At 43.7% G+C, this 25,205-nt stretch overlaps 1 protein-coding gene and 1 pseudogene across 6 annotated transcripts in view; one reads left to right on the top strand and one right to left on the bottom strand.

The window, feature by feature from the left end:
- cntfr (ciliary neurotrophic factor receptor) overlaps positions 1–25,205 on the bottom strand; it is a 403,342-nt gene that overhangs the window by 160,413 nt on the left and 217,724 nt on the right. For 5 of the 6 annotated variants that reach the window (XM_080217324.1, XM_080217485.1, XM_080217569.1 and 2 more), the window contains one exon: positions 2,267–2,506. In XM_080217324.1, the coding sequence (XP_080073450.1) occupies positions 2,267–2,506 (240 nt within the window). The remainder of the gene's footprint in view (positions 1–2,266; positions 2,507–25,205) is intronic. The other variant, XM_080217401.1, reaches the window with a different exon arrangement.
- LOC145351118 (U2 spliceosomal RNA) lies at positions 15,869–16,010 on the top strand (annotated as a pseudogene).

Here is a 25,205-nt window from a genome sequence, read left to right as displayed (position 1 = left end):
ACAGTGGTGTTGGGGTAATGTCACTGGAACAGTAATCCAGAGGCCTAGGCTAATACTCTGGAGACTTGGGTTCAAATCACATTGTGGCAGCTGGTGGAATTTAAACTAAATTAATACATCTGGAATTGAAAGCTAGTCTCAGTAATGGCAACCATGAAACGATCATTGATTACTGTATAGATCCATCGGGTTCACTAATGCCCTGTGAAGAAAATCTGCTGGTCTGACCTGCGTATGACTCCAAATCTACAACAACGCCCCCTGCAAAAGCCATTCAGTTTAACGGCAATTGGGGATAGGCACAAAATGTTGTCCTCGCCAGTGATCTTATAAAAGAATTTTTTTTTATGAAGTTGAATCACATTTCTCTCTCAGTGTCAAAGAAAATAAAGTTGGCCAGAGCACTTAATAGTAAAATTTCAAACATCCAATCAGTATTGCAATAAACCCATGAAGTGTTTTGTTTCCAAGTTGACATGATTGCTAGTCAAAAGGAGGCTGTACTTGTAAATCTTTGTAATTTTTTTTAACCTTTCATAGTTTTAGTATGTCCTGTTCTCTGACCAACCTCCCTCAAACCCAGCCCTTAGCCACATCTCTCCCTTTTTCAAAATACACCAAAATCTCATTCTCTTTGTCTGTCTGTGCCTTCATTTTCCCTCTTTCTTGTTCTCTTCTTCCAAAGTCTGGTTATTCTTCTTCAGCCAATAAAGATCCCTGAAATATCTTTCCGTACACAAGGAGTGCTGTAGAAGTGTGGATTGTTGTGGTAGTGTCTAGGCCATGCTCCCATGATAGATTCAAATGTCAGCTTGCCCCACTTGGTATTGTTTCAGCTCTGTATTAGAAAATCATATCTTCACCCTGGGTTTTGCACGAGTAATGCAGGCTGACACTCCAATGAAGTACAGAAGCACTGCTGCTATAATGGGGACTGTATTCTTTCACAATTTACTGCCATCAAAAGCATTGTAACTTCAGTGTAGTTTAGCCATTCATTCTTGCAGCACTAACACTTCCCCTAGAAGGCCATTTTCCTCCCTTATATACTTTGGTAATCATACAATCTTAGATTGTCAGTCCTTATTGCACTTTATGGCCAAGCCATTGATAATTTATTTTTAATAATGCTAGAGTTAACCATAATCTTCATTTTATTTGTAGTAATCTATTTCATTTCCCTTTCACATCTTCAGTGTTTTCATATGGGAGAAGCAGAGGATTAGCTCAAATTGGGAACTACGTTGATTCCAACTCTTTAAATGACAGCACATGTAAAAAGGATCCCAACCCTACATCTAAAACAAAAATGGGCAGGTTTTTCAGCAGATGTAGAGAGTAAAGATAGACTAATAATATGTAATGGAAGAAGCTGTCCCCACTCACAAATGGATTGAGAACAAGTGGGCACAGATTTAAGGTGATCTGCAAAGGAAGCAAATGCGATATGAGGAAACCTCTTTCACACAGCGAGTGCTTCAGGTCTGGAATACAGTGCCTGGAAAAGTGATGGAGACAGGTTCAATCGATGCATTCAAGAGGGCATTAGGTGATTAATTCAGTGGAAACAATGTGCAGTGGTGCAGGGAAAAGGCAGGAGAATGGTGCCAAGTTAATTTTCTCTCCAATGGAGAGCCGGTGCAGACACAATGGGCCAAATGGTCTCCTCCTGCGCTGTAACAACTCTGATTCCTATGCAGACTCTGATTTTTTTCTCTACTGGGTGCTGATGGACCTGCTGTGTATTGCTAGTGAACATTCTTGTTTTGTTTTCAAATAGCCAAATGCTGAGTAATCCTCCATGTCGCTGAAAGGGGATAAATACCAATAGATAAAGCTCTGATCCTTACATAATCTGTCTTTAACACCAACACAAGCTGATGATATCCAACTCAGTTTGAAAGGAAAGTCTAAACTTTCATTTATTTTTCCAAATAAAAAAACATTTTATCCAGAGAATCCCAAAATATCCAATATTTAGAGACACCAGGGAATCGGTGGGTGGGTTTAAGCACAAGTAAGTGGATTAACATGGTTTCCTTTTGCATTTGTGCTGAGCTGATGTTGCCCTAAAAGTAAGTGAAAGTTACGACAATACACTCAATGGTTGCTGCTGAAGTTATTATTTCCCCCTATCATAAGCTCATTTTCAAGACTTGTCAGTCACATTATTCCAAACTTATTTATTGACGCTGAGATCGTTTCCTTTAAAGGTACAACATCTTGATAGATCCCAATAAAAAATAAACACTTTAAAAGCACTTACTTCCAACATTGATTGTTACTTGGTTCTTCAACCTTCCACTGTGTTTCTCATGACAGCTGTATGTTCCGCTATGTGTTGAATCTAGGTTTCGGAGAGTGAGGTTGGTGCCTTGAAGAAGTTGGTCTTCATTATGACCAGTCACATGGCCATTAAATCTCCATATCACTGAAGTATGACTGTCAGATGTCTCACACTGCAGGGTTACATTGCTGCCAATTCTTTTGTAGTATTTCCTTCCTTCTGAAATGAGAGAAAATACTTAGAGTCATAGAGGTCATAGAGATTTACAGCATAGAAACAGGTCCTTCAGCCCAACTTGCCATGCTGCTGATTTTTTCTAAAGCGCCCAATCTAATCCCAATTGCCCGCATTTGGTCCATATCCCTCTATACCCATTGTACCCACGTAACTATCTAAATGCTTTTTAAAATACAAAATTGTACCTGCCTTTACTACTACCTCTGGCAGCTTGTTCCAGAAACTCACCACCCTCTGAGTGGAAAAATTGCCCTTCTGGACACTTTTGTATCTCTCCCCTCTCACCCTAAACCTACGTTCTCTAGTTTTAGACTCCCCTACCTTTGGGAAAAGATATTGACTATCTAGCTGATCTATGCCCCTCATTATTTTATAGACTTTTATAAGATCACCCCTCAGCCTCCTAAGCTCCAGAGAAAGAAGTCCCAGTCTATCCAGTCTCTCCTTTAACTCAATCCATCAAGTCCCAATAGCATCCTAGTAAATCTTTTCTGCACTTGTGGTGTTACTTTAGATGGAAGTTAAGTATTGATCCATGTGACTCCTATTTTTTTTTCCACTGAAGGTACAGACTGAGAACTGCTTCTACCTATCATAAAAGAATCCTTACTGTGCAAAAGGAGGCCATTCAGCCCATTGAGACCATACTGACAACTATCCCACCCAGGCTCAGTCCCTGTAATCCATATTTCTAGTCCTTCTGACACTAAAGGGCAATTTAGCACGGCCAAAAAGCCTAACCAGCATATCTTTGGACTGTTGGAGGAAAGCAGAGCACCCAGAGGTAACTCATGCAGACACAGGAAGAACATGCAAACTCGACACAGACACCCAAGGCTGGAACTGAACCCAGGTCCCTGGTGCTTTGAGGCAACAGTGCTAACCACTGTGCCACTCCATACCAATACCTCATTCAGGTGTCCATTTTTGATATCTGAATCTACAGTAGGAGAGTTGGCAAGCTATACATCTGATTGGAGGCAGGATTCACTGGAGTAGGATTTATGTTGGATCTTTGCACGTATTAGCTTATAGGCCATCAAGCCTCCTCTCCCCCCACTCCCCTACCTCCAATCTTGTTTTCATTATTAGCTACTTTAACTAAAACTGGGCATTGAATCTGGCCTGTAAAGCATTCATGATGTGGGTATGCTGGCGTTGGACTGGTGTGAACACAGTAAATAGGTTGGACTAAAACCTGGTGTTGTCAGACTTTTTACTGTAAAGCATTATACAGCAATAACCAATATATTGGCCCATTGAATGTCATTCCCTTAAATCATCTGAAGTCTGTAGACAGAATATAGAACCATACAGCGCAGAAGAAGCCCTGTGGCCTATCATGTCCATACTGATACATCAGTAACACCTGAACTCCCACCTAATCCCATCTGAGAGCACTTGGCCCGTAGCCTGTAATGTTATGACATGCGAAGTGTTCACCCAGATACTTTTTAAAGGATGTGAGGCAACCCGCCTCTACCGCTCTCCCACTTTCCCAGGCAGTGCATTCTAGACCGTCACTACCCACTGGGTAAAAATGTTTCTCCTCACATCCTCCCTAAACGTCTAAGTCCTCACCTTGAACCCATGTCCCCTCATGATTGATCCTTCAACTAAGGGGAATAGCTGCTCTTTATCCACTCTGTAGGTCACCCCCTCAGGCTTCTTTGCTTCAACAAAAACAACCCAAGTTTATGCAACCTCTCTTCATAACTTAAATGTTCCATCCCAGGCAGCAACCTAGTAAATCTCTATTCACCTGTGCAACCACATCCTTTCTATAATGTGGCAACCAGAACTGCACACATCACTCCAGCTGTGGTCTCATTAAAGTTCTATACAACTCCAATATGACTTACCTGATTTTGTAATCGATGCTTCGACTGATAAAGACAAGTGTCCCATATGTCTTTTTCACCACCCTACAGCCTTCAGAGGTCTGTGGAAAAACATGCCAAGGTCCCTTTGTTCCACAGATCTTCCTATGTCCTACCATTCATTGAGTACCTTCTTGTCAAATTACTCCTTCCAAGTATGTGTATAAAATGTTTCATTGAGTTACAGAATAAGCTGGAACTCTGACTGTGAAGATCGTTTGTTAATACTCCCCTAAAAATATATTGGAATAACAAAATGGAAGCTAAAAATGTTTGATTACCAATACTACAAAGTTCTATGTAGACGTACGATGGTGAGAAATTGTATTTTGTTTTCCATTTAACTATTTATCTCACATGCACTCTAATTTTTTTTCCAATTTCTCTTGTTCTACTTCATCCTTTGTGTTATTCTTTCAGCCATTCCCTCTTGTCTCTACCTTTTATTTTCTCTCTTCTCTTTCCTAACTAGCTCCCACACTGCAGGGTTGCATTGGGATTTCATTAAGAAGCAGCTTTGAAATGTAATCTAACACCACAATGGCAAATCGCAGAAGCTTATTGAGTTTGGACAATCAGTGATAGAGATTAAAGGGTTACTTTCAGAATAGCACATGGAATGTAGGAGATCCAGAGGATATGACTGAGCCTCTTGAGTGAAAAATTGCCAGAAAAAGCAGGCGGTTTGATTAAATCTTACTATGCTTACTGTCAGAGGAGGAAAGAAATGTCAAGGGCGTAATTAAAGGCTAGTTTCCCATACTCCATTTTTGAATGAGATCATCAAAAGAACAGGTGGTGATTGCAAAGCCTACTGTTCTTAAGGGCTGCATTAAAGATGTGAAGAGGTACATTTATAAGACTCCATCACATAACATCTGGGCTGGAAATGTAGAATATTTGGAAATAAAGTAATTTTTAAACTTTTTCTCATTTCCATATTTCGCAACATGAATTATTACTTGTGTCTTCCAATGACTGAAGTATGTGATGAAAGGTGCTGTTATTACAGGAGCAGATCAGCTAGCTAAGCTTCCTATCTTAGGCATCTTGTCTTACGGCTGTGCCAAGAACTAAACAACACAAACTACCCCAAGAACGTAAGCATTTTTTTGAACAGATAAATGTCATTAAGCCCATCAAATTTCTTCACATTTTCATACGTAAGCTCAACATATCCTTCAATAATTTCAGAAATTGATGATTTCAATTGTTTCCTCAGTTCAGTTATCCAAAGAATTTCTACTGTACAGAAAGAGGCCATTCAGCCCATCAAACCTTCACTGTCAACAGTCCCACCTACACCCTATTCCTGTAACCCGACATATTTACCCTGTTAATCCCCCTGACATTAAGGGCAATTTAGCATGGGCAATTGATCTAACCTGCACATCTTTGGACTGTGGTTGAAAAGCAGAGTATCTGGAGGAAGTCCATGCAGACATTAGGGAGAACATGCAAACTCCACATTGTCACCCAAGACCAGAATTGAATCTATTGTCAGGCAGCAGTGCTAACTACTGTGCTGCCCTCGAATAATTTCTGAAATGGATTGTGTTTCCTCAGCCCATTTAGATAATTACCGTATTCTCAATCATAGGAGAAGGACCACTTGACAATGGAGCTACCCAAAGACAGCACTGAACCAAGCTAGAGTCCCACTCTAGCCACACCGACCCTGCTGACTATGGCAAGGTCTGCAAGACATAACAGGCTACAAGATGAAGGCATGCAAAATCACCAGCTCCAACACACCCCTCTCTGATAAGCTCAATACATTCTATGCCCATTTTGAGCAAGAGGTCAGTGAGAGCACGCTCTCCATTCTGGAAGCCCTGGATGAACCTGTATCTGGGGTCAGAGCAGCTTTCTTGAAGGTTAACCCATGGAAATCAACTGGCCTGGATAGGATTCCGGGACGTGCACTCAGATCCTGCACAGATCAGCTGGCAGACGTATTCACAGATATCTTCAACCTCTCTTTACAACAATTTGAGGTCGCTATCTATTTCAAAAAGACGACCATCATCCCGGTACTCAAGAAAAACCAAGCAGCGTGCCTTAATGACTATCGGCCGGTGGCTCTGACATCATCATTATGAAGTGCTTCGAAAGGCACTTTTGATTCATGGTATGAATCAATTCCAGCCTCCTGGACTACCTGAATCCACTATAGTTTGCCTACCGCCGCCACAGGTCCACAGCAGACGCCATTTCCCTGGTCCTGCGCACAACCCTGGAACACCTAGATAAGAATAATGCCCATGTCAGACTCCCATTTATTGATTATGGCTCAACCTTCAACATTATTATTCCCATGAAACTCATCTCCGTGGCCTTGGCCTCAGCACCTCCCTCTGTGACTGGATCCTGAACTTCCTAACTCATAGGCCACAATCAGTAAGGATAGGCAACAACACCTCCTCCACGATCATCCTCAACACTGGTGTCCCACAAGGCTGTGTTCTCAGCCCCCTACTACTATACTCCTTATACACCTATGACTGTGTGGCCAAATTTCCCTCCAATTTGGTTTTCAAGTTTGCTGATGACACACCATAGCGGGTCAGATCTCAAACAATAATGAGGCAGAGTACAGGAATGAGATAGAGAATCTGATGAATAGATGCTGCAACAATAATCCCTCTCTCAATGTCAACAAAATGAAAGAGATTGTCATTGAAGCGTAAAGGAGAATATGCCTCTGTCTACATCAATTGGGACAAAGTAGAATGGGTCGAGAGCTTCAAGTTTTTAGGTGTCCAGATCACCAACAATCTGTCCTGGTCCCCCAATGCTGACACTATAGTTAAGAAAGCCCACCAACACCTCTACTTTCTCACAAGGCTAAGGAAATTTGGCATGTCAGCTACAACTCTCACCAACTTTTCCAGATGTACCAAAGAAAGCATTCTTTCTGGTTGTATCACAGCTTGTTATGGCTCCTGCTCTGCCCAAGACTGCAAGGAACTACGAAATGTCATGAATGTAGCCCAGTCCATCACACAAACAAGCCTCCCATCCACTGACTTTGTCTACACTTCCCTCTGCCTCGGCAAAGCACCCAACATAATTAAGGACACCACACACCTTGGACATTCTCTCTTCGTCCTTGGGAAAAAGATACAAAAGTCTGAGGTCATGTATCAACCAACTCAAGAACAACTTTTTCCCTGCCGCTGTCAGACTTTTGAATGGACTTACCTTGCATTAAATTGATCTTTCTCTACACCCTCGCTATGACTGTAACACTACATTCTGCACTCCCTCATTTCCTTCTCTATGAATGGTATTGGGGCACCACGGCAGCACAATGATTAGCACTGCTGCTTCACAGCACCAGGGACCTGGGTTTGATTCCTGGCTTAGCTCACTGTCTGTGTGGAGTTTGCAAATTCTGCATGGGTTTCCGCCGGGTGCTCCAGTTTCCTCCCGCAGTCCGAAAGATGTGCTGGTTAGATGCATTAACCTGAACAGTGTGTGGTGACAAGGGGAATTTCACAGTAACTTCATTACTGTGTTAGTGTAAGCTTTACTTGTGACTAATGAATAAACTTCAACTCTATAGATAGTTACATGGGTACGATGGGTATAGAGGGATATAGACCAAATGCGGGCAATTGGGGTTAGTTTAGGAGTTTCAAAAAAAAAAGGGTGGCATGGACAAGTTGGGCCGAAGGGCCTGATTCCATGTTGTAAGCCTCTATGACTCTATGTTTTGTTTGTAAAGCGCGCAAGAAACAATATTTTTCACTGTATGTGACAATAATAACTCAAAGACAACTGTAAAAACTACATTGTTTTCAAAGTGCTATGATTGGATTGCAATAATGACAGAATGTGTTGGAGCAGCAATGAATTGTGACACTGAATGTGCTTGCTGTGAACCCCTACACATTGCAGCTGTGCCATTTTGAAGATGATGTGGAGATGCTGGCATTGGACTAGGGTGAGCACAGTACAAAGTCTCACAACACCAGGTTAAAGTCCAACAGGTTTATTTGGTATCATGAGCTTTCAGAGCACTGCTCCTTCATTAGTTGAGTCCTTCATCACTCACCTGATGAAGGGCCAGTGCCCTGAAAGCTTGTGACACTAAATAAACCTGTTGGACTTTAACCTGGTGTTGTGAGACTTTGTACTGTGTTCATTTTGAAGAGATACTGTTCAGAGGTTATAAAAGGCTTTCATGACTGACAGTAATTCAAATCAGGAGAATTCTCCAAGTCACTTGTGGTTTAAGTGTGGAAGTGGGCACTCCTGGAGGAGTTCCATCAGGATCAAGGAGGTGAGAGAAGTGCTGAGTGAAATTCTCCAGGGGTGGGCCATTACTGTTTCTAATTCCCATCAATAATTTAAACTCACAAAACAAATGCAGATTGAATAAATGTGCAGATGGTACCAAGCTAGGAGAGGCAGCGGAATTGGAGGAGACAGTTCAGAAACTACAGTACGAGCTAGACTAAATATGAAAAGTGGGAGAAACAACAGCAAATGAAATTTAAAACCGATAGTAATGTAAAGTACTGCAGAGAATAATGGAAATGGAGCAAAATATATACTCCAAGGACAGTGCTAAAAATGCCAAAACTAAAGTTGAAAGAAGCATCGGAGTTCTACTGCTCCAATGGTCAACATCTCTGGCAGGAATCAAAACAGCCAATAAAGCCTTGAACAACAGCCAAAATAGCAGAAGTCTGATGAAGGCATGATCAAACTAAATATTTCTGTCAGACCACACCTTGAGCACTGGATCCAATTCTAGCACTGAAACACAGTGGAGACACTGGAGCATCAGAGACAGATATCTCTGGTGGAAGAGGGTCTCAGTATGATTAAACTCTGGGAAAGCATGGACTATAAAGCCTAGAAAATGTAATTGGAAATACGTTTAGATTAAATTGCAAGGGAGAACAGGAACCACTATTACAGTGCTAGTAAAGAACAGACTTAGGACAGATATCAGGATATCCTTCTTCATAAAAGGGAATAACAATGGAGTGGAAAACATTTCCGCTGTTTCCTGCAGAAATCCATGGATAGGAATTCTGGAAAGAGCTGTGGAGATGAAAGTCCTGGAGTTATTTAAAAGAATTGATTGCTGGAATGAGAAGAGGGAAAGGATTCAGGATCATTTTGAATGGACAAACCAGGAATGGATAGACCAAGTTATCTTTCTCTTGATAGATAGTGATTGATATGGAATTCTGCTGCCATCCAACTCATATCCTGCACCCTCCACAGATCAGATGAAGTTTTGAGTTTTAAAATCAGCCTTTATTCACACTATAGCGAGGAAATCTGTCTTTTTGATTTGAATTATTATTGTCACTTGTAGTGGGATACAGAGAAAAGTATTGTTTGTTGTGTGCTATACAGGCAAAACATACAATTCATACAGTACACAGGGAGACAGAAAGAAGTGCAAAATATAGTTTTGCAGTTACAGGTAGTACATTGTTAACAATGCTCAAGAAGCTCAACCCCATTCAGGAAAAAACAGCCTGCTTGACTTGCAAATCAATCCACCATTTTCAACATTCACTCCTTCCACCAACAACACACAATAGCAGTGTGTAACAACTACAAGAGACACTGCAGGAACTCACCAAGGTTCCTTAGACAGCACCCGATGCAAGTTTCCCCAGTTCTCCTCCAAGCCATACACCATCCTAACCTGGAACTATAATTGCCTTTCATTCACAGTTGCTAGGTCAAAATCTTGGAGTTCTTTTCCTTGTTTCACTGTGGGTGTACCTACACCAGAAGGACATCAGCGTTTCAAGAAGGTGGCTCATCACCACTTTCTCAAGGGCAACTAGGGATCAGCAATAAAAATGCTCTCCTAGGCAGTGATGCCAACATCCCATGAAGAAAAATTTAAAAAAAGTAGGAAAACATGCATCATGAGCATAGATTTTAATATTTTGTTGTCTGAACTTCTCATTTTTGTTTCTTCTAGGGTTCCAATACACTATCATACACAAACTTACTTTTCCGCAATCCTCATGTCATTAAAATGCAAATGCATTATCTTACCACTGACCCTCCATTTTCCACTCTCCACTGCCAAAAGCTTAAAACCATAGATATAGGAGCAGAATTAGGCCATTAGGTCCACTGAGTCTGCTCGCCTGTCAGTCATGGCTGATATGATTCTCATCCCCATTCTCCTGCCTTATCCCCGTAACCGTTGATCCTCTTATTGATCATGAACCCATCTATCTCTGTTTTAAAGATACTCAATCATCTGGCCTCAGATTCACCATGCTCAGTCTGAAGAAATTCCTCCTCATCTCAGTTTTAAAGGCACACCCCTTCACTCTGAGGTTGTGTTCTCGAGTTTCAGTCTCTCCCACTAGTGGGAGCATCATCTCCACATCCATTGTATCCAGGCCTCTCAATATTCTGTATTCTTTCATCCTTCTAAACTCCATCGAGTATAGACCCAGGGCCCTATTTTACCATTTTGATTCTAAGTGCTGGGTGGACTTGAATGTGGGAGTACTTCAGACAGACTTTTAGACCTGTTCTCCAGTGCACCCATACACACTCTGCCTGAAAAAAAAATCAGCAAGTCCAAATGGCACTGCACAAGCCTGTGGGTGAGGTTTAATGCACCTGAAACACTGGAGCTCCAATTGATGCCTCCAACTGTGCATGTACAGAAAAAAAAAAGATAGAATGCAGCTCCCCAACCATATCACTCCCAGGTTGGAATAATATCTCACCCAGGCCCCCACAGACATTGCCCCACCCCCACAACATGACTGACCCTCTTATCCCCCCACCCAGAATGATCCCAGGCCCCTCCCCTTCAGCAATCTCATGCAGAGCAGCAGACCCTCCCCCACCCCTACCCCACCAATGATCATAGGCAGAGTGCAGCGGACCCTCCTTCCCCCTCACTGATCTCAGCCAGAGAGATCCATCTCCCCGCCTCTACCCTGCAGATATCAGGCAAGGCGATATCCTTCACCCCCAACCCTGGACTTGCCTGCACAAGACCCCCCCGCCCCCATCTCCTTCGGACTCTGATGGCTCTATAGCACCTCCCCTCTCTCTCCCTGTCCTCAGTGATTGAGGCACTGATCCATCACTTGTACCAACCCTCCCCCCTCTCTCCCCAACAGCACACCTGCAAGTGCTCACTTGCCTTCCCCTCAATGCTAACAAGCAAACCGCATGGAACTTGCTGGAATGCTCTGTCAAACTACTTGCAGCTGTTCTGCCCTAACGAGGGGCAGCTCCATTAAAAACTCAAGAATGTGCAGGCAGGTAGACATTCCTGCACAAAATGTGCACACTACTAGCAGTCCCACACCCTGATTTTCTGAGGGTGACTTGGGCTGGCTGCTGGCTGCTGGCTGCTGGCTGCTGGCTGCTGGCTGCTGGCTGCTGGCTGCTGGCTGCTGGCTGCTGGCTACCAGGGGGGTTGATGGTAATGAGGCCTGGGAGGAAGTCACCACCTCAGTCAGCGCCAGGGCACTGCCCTCTGAACTGCAAAGCATTGCTGGGAAAAAAATCAATTACCTCATCTTTGCAGCAAATTTCATCCAGATTCCTCCATCCCCAGCACCCTACAAGCTTCCAGCTCCTGACCCCCAAGCATCTTCTTCCTATCCCTCCAAGAGCCCCACTGTGCTTGCCCTCTAAGGGCCACTGCCTGATGCTCTGCAGGAGTCACACCATCATTTCTTTCATGGCTCCTTCTGTCTCCATGGGAGAAGACCAACCATAATACCCATGAGAAGGCGAAGACAGGGGGTGGTAAGCCAGACCTATGGGTCCTCACCCCCTTTGAGAAGTGAGTGCTAGGGCTATTAGGCGAAGGGGAGATGTGGGCTATCAGTGACAGCATAGTCAGGCACCTGTCATTCCTCCACTTACCTTGAGGCAACTTCTCGGGGGCATGAATTTTGAGTGCGAGGGGCAAGTTTTAAAGGAGATGTACGAGTATGTTTATTTACACAGAGAGGGTAGTGGGTGCCTGGAATTCACTGCCGGGGGAGTTCTTTAGATGCAGATACGATAGTGACCTTTAAGAGGCATCTTTACAGCTATGTGAATGAGATTGGAATAGAGGCATATGGTCCCCGGAAGGGTAGAGGGTAACAAATCAAGTTGGTGGTGTTGTGGATTGTCTGGAGGGATGTCAGAAGTTGCAGCGTGACATAGATAGGATGCCAGACTGGGCAGAGAAGTGGCAGATGCGGATAAATATGTAGTGGTCCATTTTGGCAGGACCATCAGGATGCAGGAGTACAATATCAAGAGTAGGAGTATTAGCAGTGTTGAGGAGCAGAAGGACGTTGGGGTCTGGGTCCATAGGACTCTTAAATTGGCCTCGCAGGTGGAGGATGTGGTCAAGAAGACGTATGGTGTATTGGCCTTCATTAATCGAGGGATTGAGTTTAGGAGTCGGGAGGTAATGCTGCAACTTTATAAGACCCTTGTCACACCTCACTTGGAGTACTGTGTGCAGTTCTGGTCGCCTCACTAAAGGAAGGATGTGGAAGCTATTGAAAGGGTACAGAGGAGATTTACAAGGATGTTGCCTGGATTGGGAGGCGTGCCTTATGAAGATAGGTTGAGGGAGCTAGGTCTCTTCTCCCTGGAGAGACGAAGGTTGAGAAGTGACCTGATAGAGGTTTATAAAATGTTGAGAGGAATGGATAGGGTGGATTCTCGGAGGCTATTTCCCAGGGCTGAAATGGTCACTACGAGAGGACACCTGTTTAAGGTGCTGGGAAGCAAGTACAGAGGAGATGTTAGGGGTAAGTTTTTCACTCAGAGGGTAGTGAGTGAGTGGAATTGGCTGCCGTCGGTGGTGGTAGAGGCGAACTTGCTGAGTATATGGGATCTAATGGCATTGGAAGTTACAGATAGTTCTATGGCTTGGTGGGTATAGATATGATCGGCGCAACTTGTGGGCCGAAGGGCCTGTTTGTGCTGTAGTGTTCTATGTTAAATCAGATGGGCAGCCTGGTCACTACAGGCTTGGAAGGACGAAGGCCTGTTCCTGTGATATAATTTCCTTTGAACGTAGAACAAAGCACAATGGAGAAATGTGAATCATGTGTTTGGCATCACAGATTCCTCCCCCTCCCTTGCAATTAACCCTTGTGTCCTGTGTGGCAGGGACAGATCTGGACGCCCCTTCCTGCATTGCAGAGCCTTCTGAACTCTAGGCCCCTACTGCAGCTCCCCGCCCATCCTGGTCCAGACAGTTCTTGGAGGATATGGGTGAAGAGACCTTTGAGAGTGCCACAGTTTAGGCATCAGCTTCCACCTCACAACTCACCACCCCAGACACTGACACGTCATTGGGTCCAGTTAGTGATGAGACTTCTGGGTCACTCTCTGGTGAGCACGACACATCCGGTAATGTACATCAGGTGGAGGAGGGAATGTCCGACAACTCTGGCATGCAGAGGTGAGGATTTAGCTGGCCCCAGGCTATATGCTGGGCCTTTGAAATCACCTGTCCCTTAGCTGCTGGAGATGCAGCAACAGAGCCAGGGAATGTAGGAGGGCTGACAGCCACACTGGACCAACTGTGAGACTGCTGGGAGGAGTCCCAAAACTTTAAGGCAGACCAGCTATTGCCTGTCTTGGTGCTTCCTAGGCCAACACTGCAAGGGTGGCATCTGGAGTGGAAAGCCTGGGTCAGGGGATCCTCACCCTGAGTGGCAGGCTCCAAGCAATGACTGAGTGACAGCAGGCAACAGCTGAGGGACTGAACAGCTTCTTGAGATTCTGTGGACCATGCAGAGAGGCTCGAGAGTTTGCAGGAGACCCAGAGGGATAGCACTGAGACACAGCGGGCAATGGCAGCAACCCTTGAGAGCGTGGCCCAGTCGCAGAGGTCATGGCTGAGGGCTTGCAGACCATACCTCAGTCTCAGAGGGCATTTGACGTGGCCACTGAGAGGTGGCCCCGACTCAAGTGGCCATCGCAGAGGGCTCGACCACCATGGGTAGAATGCAGGTGGTTGGCCGTCCCATGAAGTGATGCAGTGGCCCAGTGGAACCCCAATGGAGGAGGAAGAGCTTGAGCCCATGCTTGGACCTTGCAGCCACGCCTTCTGACCCCCCCCCCCTTCCTGATATCAGGGGCAGTGGGATGAGGGAGGTATCATGGAAACATCCCAGATACTTGGAAGCCAGCCAGGGCCCTCAAGGTGAAGGACTTCCAGGGGATGCTCACCACGCGCCTCACAGGCCACAGGGCATGGTAGACAGCTAGCCCCTTCCACCTCTGACGTACATTCTGGGGAGTCACTGAGAGGTAATGGTCGGCCACGTAAGGTTCGGAAGTTGAAGTTGTAGTTGCACTGAGATGGCACGGGTAAAGGGCTTCACTAGCTAGGAAGATATTTAAGTGCATTAGCATTTTCTGTTCACAAGTTTTTATGTTAGAACATCTTACTCAAACAACTTTATTGTTAAATGTTTTTTCACTACCGACCTGCAACTAATTTGTCTCAAATAGGAAGCCTCTTCCGTTGGTGATCGCCGGAGGGCTGCTTCATGTTGACATCAGTTGGGAAGGCCCCTCAATGCTGTGTCACTGAGAAAAGAAAGCCATTGGTTCTCCAGACCCTACAAGTGATTCCCTCCTGTCCTCCACCCCACCAGCCTCAGGGCCCTGTATGGGGGTTTCAGATCCCTTACCCATTACACAGACATGGGCCCAATGCCAGCATGCATGCAGAGCTCAGATAGGAGTCAAACTAGTTTGCATCAGGGTATCATCATAATGATGCTTAGCGAGTCATCATCACCCTCTTGCCTGACAAAAAATCTCACCAACGCAGAATACCCAGGCCCACCACTCTGGTGTGACAATGTTGCAAGATATTGAAGGAATTTGGGGTAGGGGGAATGGAACCCACAGACACAAGCCCCTGGCAAGTGAACCACCTGATGATCAGGGCCTCCCTTGCCACCTTCGCATGCCTCATTTGGGCTGCCCTCCAGCGCCTGGTGGTGTTCCTCAGTGTGCTCTTCCTCATCTTCCTCTTCCTCCTGCTGGTCATCCTCCACTGCGACACTCAGCTGGTCACTCTTCATGCCCTCCTCCTCCTCTTCCAATAGGTCATCTCTCTGTAGAGCCAGATTGTGCAAGGCACAGCACATGACCACTATGCGGGAAGTGTTCACTGGGTTGTACTGGAGCGTCCTGCCAGATTAATCCAGGCACCGGAATCGCATTGAGGAGCCCAATGCACCTCTCCAATATCGCACAGGTGACTATATGGGCCTCATTATAGCGAGTCTACGCCTCAGTTACAGGCTTCCGCACAGGCATCATCAGCCATGTCCGAAGCGGGTAACCCATATCACCCACAAGCCACCCCCACAGCGTAGACTCCTCCTCGAACGCCTCCAGTATGTCTGAGCTCCTGACAATGAAGACTGTTGTGCAGACTATCTGGATGTCTTGCACAGACATACATAATGTTCATTCTCTGCCTTTTGGCTAAGATCAAGTGTAGTATTGACATGCTGTGCTTGGTTGAAGTCATTAGGTTACATTTTAGCTTCATTTGAAGCAATTTTTTAAAGCAGCATCTCGGCCTTTTGGCTAAGATGCAAATTAGATCAAGCCTTGGAGGAGGTGCTATGCCTACTCCAATCAGCTTGGATCATGTAGGTCAAGCCCAAGACAGGAGGTGACAGCCCTGTCTTGTCAGCTTGGATCGGGAATGTCTCAACTTGTTGAGACTCTGAATTGGACTTGATTTGATTGGATTGGAATAAAAACAAAAAAAAACTGTTCTTAAAAAAATGTTCATGTTATGGTTGCACGTGAGTTGAACATTCAGGGAGTGGAACCCCTTTCTGTTGATGAATCTCTGCAGATTCTGTAGGGGGGCCTTGATGGTGACATGTATGCTGTCGATGGCCCCGTGTACGTTGGGCATCCCCACAAAGGCTGCAAACCTTGCAGCCCAGGCTTTCTGATAGGCCTGGTCCAGGTTACATTTGATATACTGCCCAGCCCGGACATACAGGGCTTCTGTGACCTGCTTGACAGGGGTATGCACAGCTGATTGGGAAATGCCACAGACATTTCCACTAGGGGTCTGGAAGAAACCAGTCACATAAAAGTTCAGAGCGGCCATCAATTTGATATCCACTGAGAGTGGGTGGCTGCCCTGCCTCCAGGTGTCAGGTCCTGCAACATGTTACACTGTCTCCTTTCAGAGGCGGAGATATCAGGATCCCAGGCTGCTCATATGAGAAATCCTTCATTCCTGGGACTATTCTTGTCAGCCTTCTCTGGAACCCCCCTCCAAGGCCGGCACATTCTTCCTTCGGGATGAGGCGCAAAACTGCTCACAATATTACAACATGTTAACCTTAAAGGGCCCTGAACCAGAACTCCCAAGTCCCTTTGTGCTTTAAATTTCTAAAGCCTTTCCCTTCACATCCCTCAGTCTTTTTTTATTCTTAAAAATCTACAGGCTTTTGAAAGCTATGCTTGGGTTAAATCTATTTCGTGGGTTACCTCGTCTTTTCATATTCTTTTCAACCTTGACAGCATTCTGTACAATGCCCTTCACCGTGGTTCTGAGTAAGCCCTTTTATCAAAACACAAACATCATTTTTGTTCAGCTGGCTAGAGTTTATTCCATTCAAGGATTTATGAATTCATCTTTGATAAAGGAAATCATCTCAATCCCAGAGTCAGTACTATGGTCAGGTTTGCCAAACCAAAGCTTGTTTTATGTGGTATGAAATGTGACTATTGAGGTTTAGGGGCATGGTTTTGTGGAATGGGTCACAAGGTCAAGACCACATTGCTTTTGTACAATGACTCATGTCTCAAATACTGAATGGTTGGCAAATGTAATAATTCAAAACATATTGTATATACACTTTTTAACATTCAACAACCCATGTGGTTTCCACAGAAAAAGAAAACAAGCATATAGGCTGGGTCTACTCTCTATAAAGTATGGAAACTGTCCCTTCAATGCAGATTTGTTTCCTTTGATGTTTACACCGTCACAAATAATTGGTCATAGTAATGATCTGTGAATGTACAGGTCAAGCCACTGTCATTGCAATCACTTCCAAATGGTAATTTGGACTTTTAAATGACCCGGCCAGCAAAGACTTGCGACAATCCGATTAAAACCAATTAGGACTTTTGACGAGAGCATGTTTCAAAAAAAAAGGTACCTCATGTAAAATCAAAATTTGAAACTTCAAACTGACATGTGCCCTGAGTTTTCTGGTAGGTTGTGGTTTTTTGAGGCAGCACAGTAATTAGCACTGCTGCTTCACGGCGCCAGAGATCAAGGTTCAATTTCCGGCTTGGTATACTGTCTGTGTGGAGTTGCACTTTCTCCCTGTGTCTGCATGGGTTTCCTCCAGGTGCTCCCACAGTCTGAAAGATGTGCTGGTTAGATGCATTGACCCAAACAGGTGCTGGAGTATGGGAATTTCACAGTAGCTTCACTGCAGTGTTAATGTACTTGTGACTAATAAATAAATAAGATTTGTTATAGATTTGTGTGATCTTCATTAATGTTTCATTTACTGATACCCATTTTAAAACAGCCACTGCCTCTAATAATTAATTATTTGAACTAATGAATGCAGACTTATGCAAAAACATGACCTCTTATAACTCGCAAATCAGTTTTGCTGAAGTGCTTTGTATTGATGAGAAGCACAGACAACTCTGAACTGCCTCTGAACTGATTTCTGAATAGCAGCTTTAGAGCACCATGAAAAGATACTGCAACAGAGGGCAGCATGGTGGCAGTTAGCAAAGCTACCTCACATTGTCAGAGACCAGGGTTCCGGACCTGGGTGACTGTGTGTGGAATTTACATGTTCTCCCCATGTTTGCGTGGGTCACCTTTAAGTGCTCCAGTTTCCTCCCACGGGTCTAAAGACGTGCAGGTTAGATTGATCGGCCATGCTAAATTGCCCCTGGGTGCCCCAAGATGTGTAGTTTAGGGGGATTAGGAGGGTAAATATGTGGGGTTACAGGGATAGGGACTGGGTGGGATTACTGTTGGTGCAGGTTCGATGGGCCAAATGGCCTTTAGAGATTCACCTGGACTTCAGGTTGATCACAGAGTGCAGAGCAAACTTTAAAAGTTAGCTACTTGGGAATGATTTAAACAGCATTTTAATCCCTATTCATGTCTCCTTAGGTCTGCACAGTATTGAAATGAAGGATTTCCTGAAATTAGGATGCACTGTTTAGAATTCAACACTTCTTTCTCAGCTCCTCTGAAACTGGGGATATCCTTAACTCAGTCTTCAATGCCTCTCAAGTCTCTCAACTGTTAAAACTCAAGACTTGGGGTCATTTAAAAACAACTGTCAGACTTTCATTTTAATTCACATGATACTTCTCACCGCGGGGGTGGAACCTGCCTTGAACGCTGGTTAATGGAAATAAAAATCGAGTAGGATGTAAAATAGGCTGCCAAATAGGGGAAGGAAGCACCCATGGAGGGGGCAAGACCTTGGTGGGAGGGACAAGTCCGATACAGGAAGGGGGCCTTAAGGAAATGATTCCTTCACCACTCCCCACTTCCCACCAGAGGCCTTAGAAGGGTGGTCTACTGGACTTCCTCCCCATCCCAAATCTCCTCCTCTGCAGCATAAAAATGGGCTGGGCAGGAAGCGACCCTTAAGTGGCCATTTAAGGGCATCATTTGGGTGAAAGTGGATGGACCACCCTAGGCCTTGCCCACCAGCCCCATAAAATTGCAGCTAGGTCAAGGCCCACCCACAAAACTGCTAGCGGGGTCTGTAAAAATTTTCCCACTGAACATAACTATATATGTTGAGTCAAACAAACGGAATTGAAATTGAATAGTTAATCACAGCAAACTAATGAAAACCAGGACAGGTAATGAGTGGGATGGGAATAACGTTTTATATGAACCAGCCAATGCACTACAACATGGAAATATGCCAATAAACTATCAGCCAATCATCAATTAATCCGGGTAAGACTATAAGAAACAGGAATAGGGGTAGGCTATTCGGCCCTTTGAGCCTGCTCCACCATTCAATAAGATCACAGCTGATCCAACATTCCTGATATCCACTTTCCTGCCCTTTTCCCATAACACTTGATTGCCTTACTTATCAAAAATCTATCTCTGCCTTAAATTATACACAATGTCTCTGCCCCCACAGCTTTGTGGCGAGGAGTTCCAAACACTCAGAACCCACTGAGAAGGAATTCCTCATTATCCCTGTCTTAACTGATACCCCTTTATTCTGAGACTATGTTCTCTGATCCTAGACTCTCCCATGAGAGGAAACATCCTCTCAGCATTCACCTTGTCAAGTCCCTCAACAATTCATTATGCTGCTGAAATGATTGAATGGTTTTAAAACAGCAGGATTTACTCTAACAAAAACTTTAAAAAATACATACTTTTACATGTATGGTGGCATTATTGCTAGATTATTAATCCAGAAACTCAGCTAATGTTCTAGCAGCCTGGATTCGAATCCCACCATGGCAGATAGCAGAATTTGAATTCAATAAAAAATATCTGGAATTAAGAATCTACTGATGACTACAAAACCACTGACGACTGAAATAATTGTCGATTGTCAGAAAAACTCATCTGTTTCAGTAATGTCCTTTAGGGAAGGGGATCTGCTGTCCTTACTTGTTCTGGCCTACATGTGACTCCAGACCCACAGCAACGTGGTTGACTCGCAACTACCCTCGGGTAACAAGGGATTGGGAATAAATGCTGGCCAGCCAGTGACGCCCGTATTCCAGGAATAAAAATGTGAATGACCACATTTCAAGAAAATAACTATCTTATTCCTGATCAGTGATCTCAGCAGGAAAGCTGATGTCTTTTCCAATTTTACTCTCCTCTCTCAGAGGCATTCCTTGATTCCACTATAGGTGTTGCAATGTGAGATAATATGACAAGGAAGCTTTAAATCATAACAATGATTTATTGAATAAACTGTTATACCTACATACAGACAAGCTTAGTACAAATACAAGTTTTGTCCCACCCATTCCTGGGGTCACAGTGCAGGTTCCACCAATCTGCGCCCTATCACTTGATCGGTTGAGGTTGGAGTGCTCCATTCTGATAGGTCCTGTGAGGTTCATGTGACCCATAAATGATTGACCCTTAAAAGGGTTGCATCATCAATGTAGGATCCCACCTGACTTTACCCAAGTTATCGTTTGTCACCTGTTAAGCCTGGATAGCAAGTTATAGTGGGCTATTCAACTGTGGGGAAATCACATGTCCAACGCTGTCCTCAGCAGACATTCCACTTTCCAGCTGCTCAGCAACAGGTATCCTGGGTGATGACATCCTCTCACATCCACAGGATGCGGAGTTCAATCCAAGCAGTCTTACTGTTAAGTGGGCTTTACAAAGAGTGGGAAAGCACAGATTGTTGTTTAAACATAGAAACAAGCTGGTTTCCATGAACCATCAAGAAAGTAAACCTCTCTCAGCCCACCCACCCACCACTGCAGTTCAACCCTACCTCCTTCCCTTCACCACCTCCCTCCCTCCCCTCCCCACACCATCCCCTCTCCCCGACCCTTTTGCCCCCACCCCTCATCTATTTCTGGACACTATTCCTTCCTAAAGCTGACATTAGTCTTGAACACACAAACACTAAAACATGTGAATCAATTTGTCAGGCATTTTAAACCCAGCATAATTATCATTTTGTAACTGGCTCCAAGTCCTGTTAGGATTAGTCAATGAAGCACAAATGGTTATTACTAAAGCATTTGCAGCCACCGGCAATTGATCGATGTCAATCTCCCCTTTAAATCCTTCAGACATTATAAGATGCCTGGTATTATGCAGTAATGCACTGCTTTCATGTCTGCTGGAACACATCAATAATTTGTACACTATTTATTACATAGTTAAATAGATTGAGGCTTGTCCTTCAGGTCACCTTGTCCAATAGCTACCTGTCTTAAACTACCAATTTAATTAATAACAACTGGCATCCAGGATTTAGCAGTTCCTTGCTCACATGCGACATGTAATAATGTAAGTAAAACTGACAAAATTGATTCTCAACCATGAATAAACAGCTATCTTTTAACACTTAAGACTGGAATAAAATTCAGATAAGGTAGATACGTACACTAAATCAATGGATGGCAGAAGGAAAGGTAGGTGAAAGTATTGATATCCATAATGCTCCCATTTGAACCTTAACTTGCCCTTCTCTTTGTCCATTATGGATTTTTAACATTTTCTGTTTATAATTTAAGATCTACAACATTTACAGTTTCCTTTGAATCTCCGTGCAACTGGACTTAAATGTTAGGGCCAATTTGAGCGGTTCCCTGCATGGGTTTAAACTGGTTGGTAGCAGCGAGAAAATGACATTGAGCATGACTGACATACCATCCCAATTCTACTGGGGTTCTGACTTGTCCTTCTCCTCCCTGTTTTGGTTCCCACCCATCACCTCTGCTGCCCCCCCTCCCCCAGCCAAAATGTGACTTGTCCACTGCCACTCTACCCAATCAGTGGCATGCAGTTGCTACCTATAGCTTGCAAGTGAAACTTATCCGGGCCCATAGGTTTCGTATGGGCTCCAGGTCAGCACAAGCCATCACACACAGTCATTTCCCTGTTGATTTTATATCCATTTTGACTGCAAGTCAAATGTCTCAGTAAATGCTCTCCTATTTATACCTTTCAAAGGAACCTTCCAAAATTTTGAAAACTCTCAAATAGATTTTCTCTTTAACTTTCTCTATTGGAAGGAACAAATTTAACATCTGAGCGTTTTTTTTCACAACCATAACCTCTTATTCATGGGTGGCACTATAGCACAGTGGTCAGCACTGCTGTCTCACAGAACCAGGTTCAATTTCTAGCTTGGGTCTCTGCCTGTGTGAAGTTTGCACCTTTTATGTGTCTGCATGGGTTTCCTCTGGGTTCTCTGATTTCCTCCCTCAGGCTGAAAGACGTGCTGGTTAAGTGCATTGACCCAAACAGGCACCAAAGTGTGACGACTAGAGGAAGTTCACAATAATTTACAGTGTTAATCATGGTGTGGAGTTGCCAGTATTGGACGGGGATAGGCACAGTAAGTAGTCTCACAACACCAGGTTAAAGTCCAGGTTTATTTGGTAGTACAAGTTTTCATCACTCACTTGATGAAGGGGCAATGCTCCGAAAGCTCGTGCTATCAAATAAACCTGTTGGACTGTAACCTGTTGCAGTGTTAATGTAAGCCTTACTTGTGATTAATAAACAAATTTTACTTTTATTCTAGTGACTGTTGACTACCCCATCTGTGACTAACATTCTTGCTATAATGTTATCCAGAACTGTACACAATACACAACTGTGACAATGTTATGTTTGTATAAATTAAACATGGCTATGATGCATTTATTTTAAATATTTCTGCACATAACACCCAGAATGTCTTCTGATTTTCTTTACATTGTTCCAAATTTTTAGATACTTCGATAAATTACAATAATTCAGAGCATTAAAAAGAACAAGTCACTGAAACGTAAAATGATCCACAAAACATTTGTTTTAAAAACTCAAAATACTATTTATTAATTGGTAATTCAAAAGAATTACAACAACTTTGCAGTTGGTTTTAAGAGACAAGCATCCCAAAGGATACATAGCAAAACATCTGGTTCAAATTCCTTTTAGACAGTGCATCAGTCAAGATTGGCAGCTCTAACTTTTGAGTTCACTTGACATACACTTTTCCTGTGAATCACTTAACCCTTCGAGACTTATCGCGGGATCAGATTTCACTGGTCCATTCACATAGCCAAAAGGCAATTTCTAACTGTGTTGTTGACAGCTTCAGAATATTTTCTCTAAATGGAAGATGAGTGCAAATCCAGTCTCACCTGATTTTAGTGATATTAAAAAAGTGAAGTTCAAATCTAGTATAAAGCAGATGCTGGGAATTTGAAGCAAAAATAGCAAAAACTTGAAATGAAAAGTAATTCAAGTGACAGTTGTGAAGAGAACAGGTTGATGATCTATGTTTCAGGTTATTTTTTTAAATTGATTCTTGGGATGTGGTGTCACTGGCTAGGTCATCACTCATTGCCCATCCCTCATAACCATGGAGAAGGTGTGGATTGGGAGTCATGTGTCACCAGACTGGGTAAAGACGGCAGGTTTCCTTCCCTAAAGGACAATGAATCAGATTTTTTTTAAAAAGACAAAACAACAATAGTTTCATGGACATCATTAACTTTAATTCCAGAATTTTTATTGAAATTTCACCATCTGTCATGGTGGGATTTGAACCCGGGTCTCTAGATCCTGCCCTGGGTCTTAGGGTTACTAGTCCAGTGACAATACCACCATAACACCACCTCTTCCTTGAAGCAACTTGGGATATCCAATTCATTAATGATGCTATATAAGTATCAGTTATCTTGTAAACGTAGGCAGGCTTTGGGGAGGAGGGCGAGTTACTTGTTGCAAGATTCCCCGTCTCTAACCTGTTCATTTAGCCACAGTATTTGTATAACTGGTCCAGTTAAGTTGGAGGTCAATGACAACTACCAGAGTTAACAGCACAGTGTTATACAGGACTGGAGAGCCTTCAACATTGACTCTGGATCCTGCAAAGTTTCAAGGTACCAGGACAAACATGGAAACCAGAAAAAGTCTTACCAAGTACAACCTACATCATCCCCCTTCCAGTTGATGCATGACTACTCCCCCATGTGGAACACCACTTGGAAGCAGCACTGAGGTTAACAAGAACACAATGTACTCTGAGTAGGAGACTTCAATGTCACAATGAACCTGGTGTGTTACAAAAATCACCATTAATGAACAGGGCATTTTACTCCGGATTAATGGAGCTTAAATTCTCCTGAATGCCATATTTAACCTCATATCACAGGGTATCTGGATAACTAGTCTAGTGATTTTCTTTTTATTCTTTCATGGGATGTGGGCATTGCTGGCTGGGTCAGCATTTATTGCCCACAATTAAATCCTCTAATTGCCCTTGAGGGGACATTTAAGAGCCAATCACATAGCTGTGGATCTGGAGTCACTTGTAGGCCAAACTGGTAACGACAACAGATTTCCTTGATTTTTACGACAATCAACAATGGTTTCATGGTCCTCATTATACCTTTCATTTTTATTCAATTCAAATTTTATCACCTGCCATGGTAAAATTGGAACTTGAAGCTGCAGAACATTATCATGGGTCTCTGGATTACTAGTCCGGTGACAACCCTACCACATCACTGCCTCCATCTCACTGCTCCCCTCCTTCAAATCACTCTCCCCTCTTCTGACCCCCTCACTTTCTCCCTTGCTCATCTCTCTTCTCCCTACTGCTCACTACTTCCTTCTCCCAAGCCCCTTTGCTGTTTCCCTCTACTTCCTGCTTCACTCTGTCTCACACAATTGCCTTCCTCCCTCTCACTGCAGCTCTCCCAAGCCTTTGCTCATAGTGAGAATTGGCAAGGAGAATAAGTGAAGCAGTGAGTGTGGGGACAGCAATTGGAAAGCAGTGAGTGGAAGCAGAGCAAAGCAACAAGCAGGAAGGGATGAGGAGGTCAGGATAAGGAAACAACAAGCAGGAAGGGATTGGGGTAAAGAGAGGAGTAAAATTAAATTACCTAATAAACAAGCCACACTCAGACAAAACCACGCTGTTAGGATCTGTCTATATATGGTAGGGCAGCAATTAAAAATGACTAGAGCTCGTAGAAGCACAGTGCAAACAGACTACAGAAAATACACAATTTATTTAATAGATTCCATCTGCACCATGGCTACATGA

This window comes from Carcharhinus amblyrhynchos, chromosome 1, assembly GCF_965287045.1.
Source record: "Carcharhinus amblyrhynchos chromosome 1, sCarAmb.v2.hapA, whole genome shotgun sequence".
Classification (NCBI taxonomy): Eukaryota; Metazoa; Chordata; class Chondrichthyes; order Carcharhiniformes; family Carcharhinidae; genus Carcharhinus; species Carcharhinus amblyrhynchos.
Note: the sequence above shows the minus strand (reverse complement) of the source record. Positions and strands in the feature narration are given on the sequence as shown.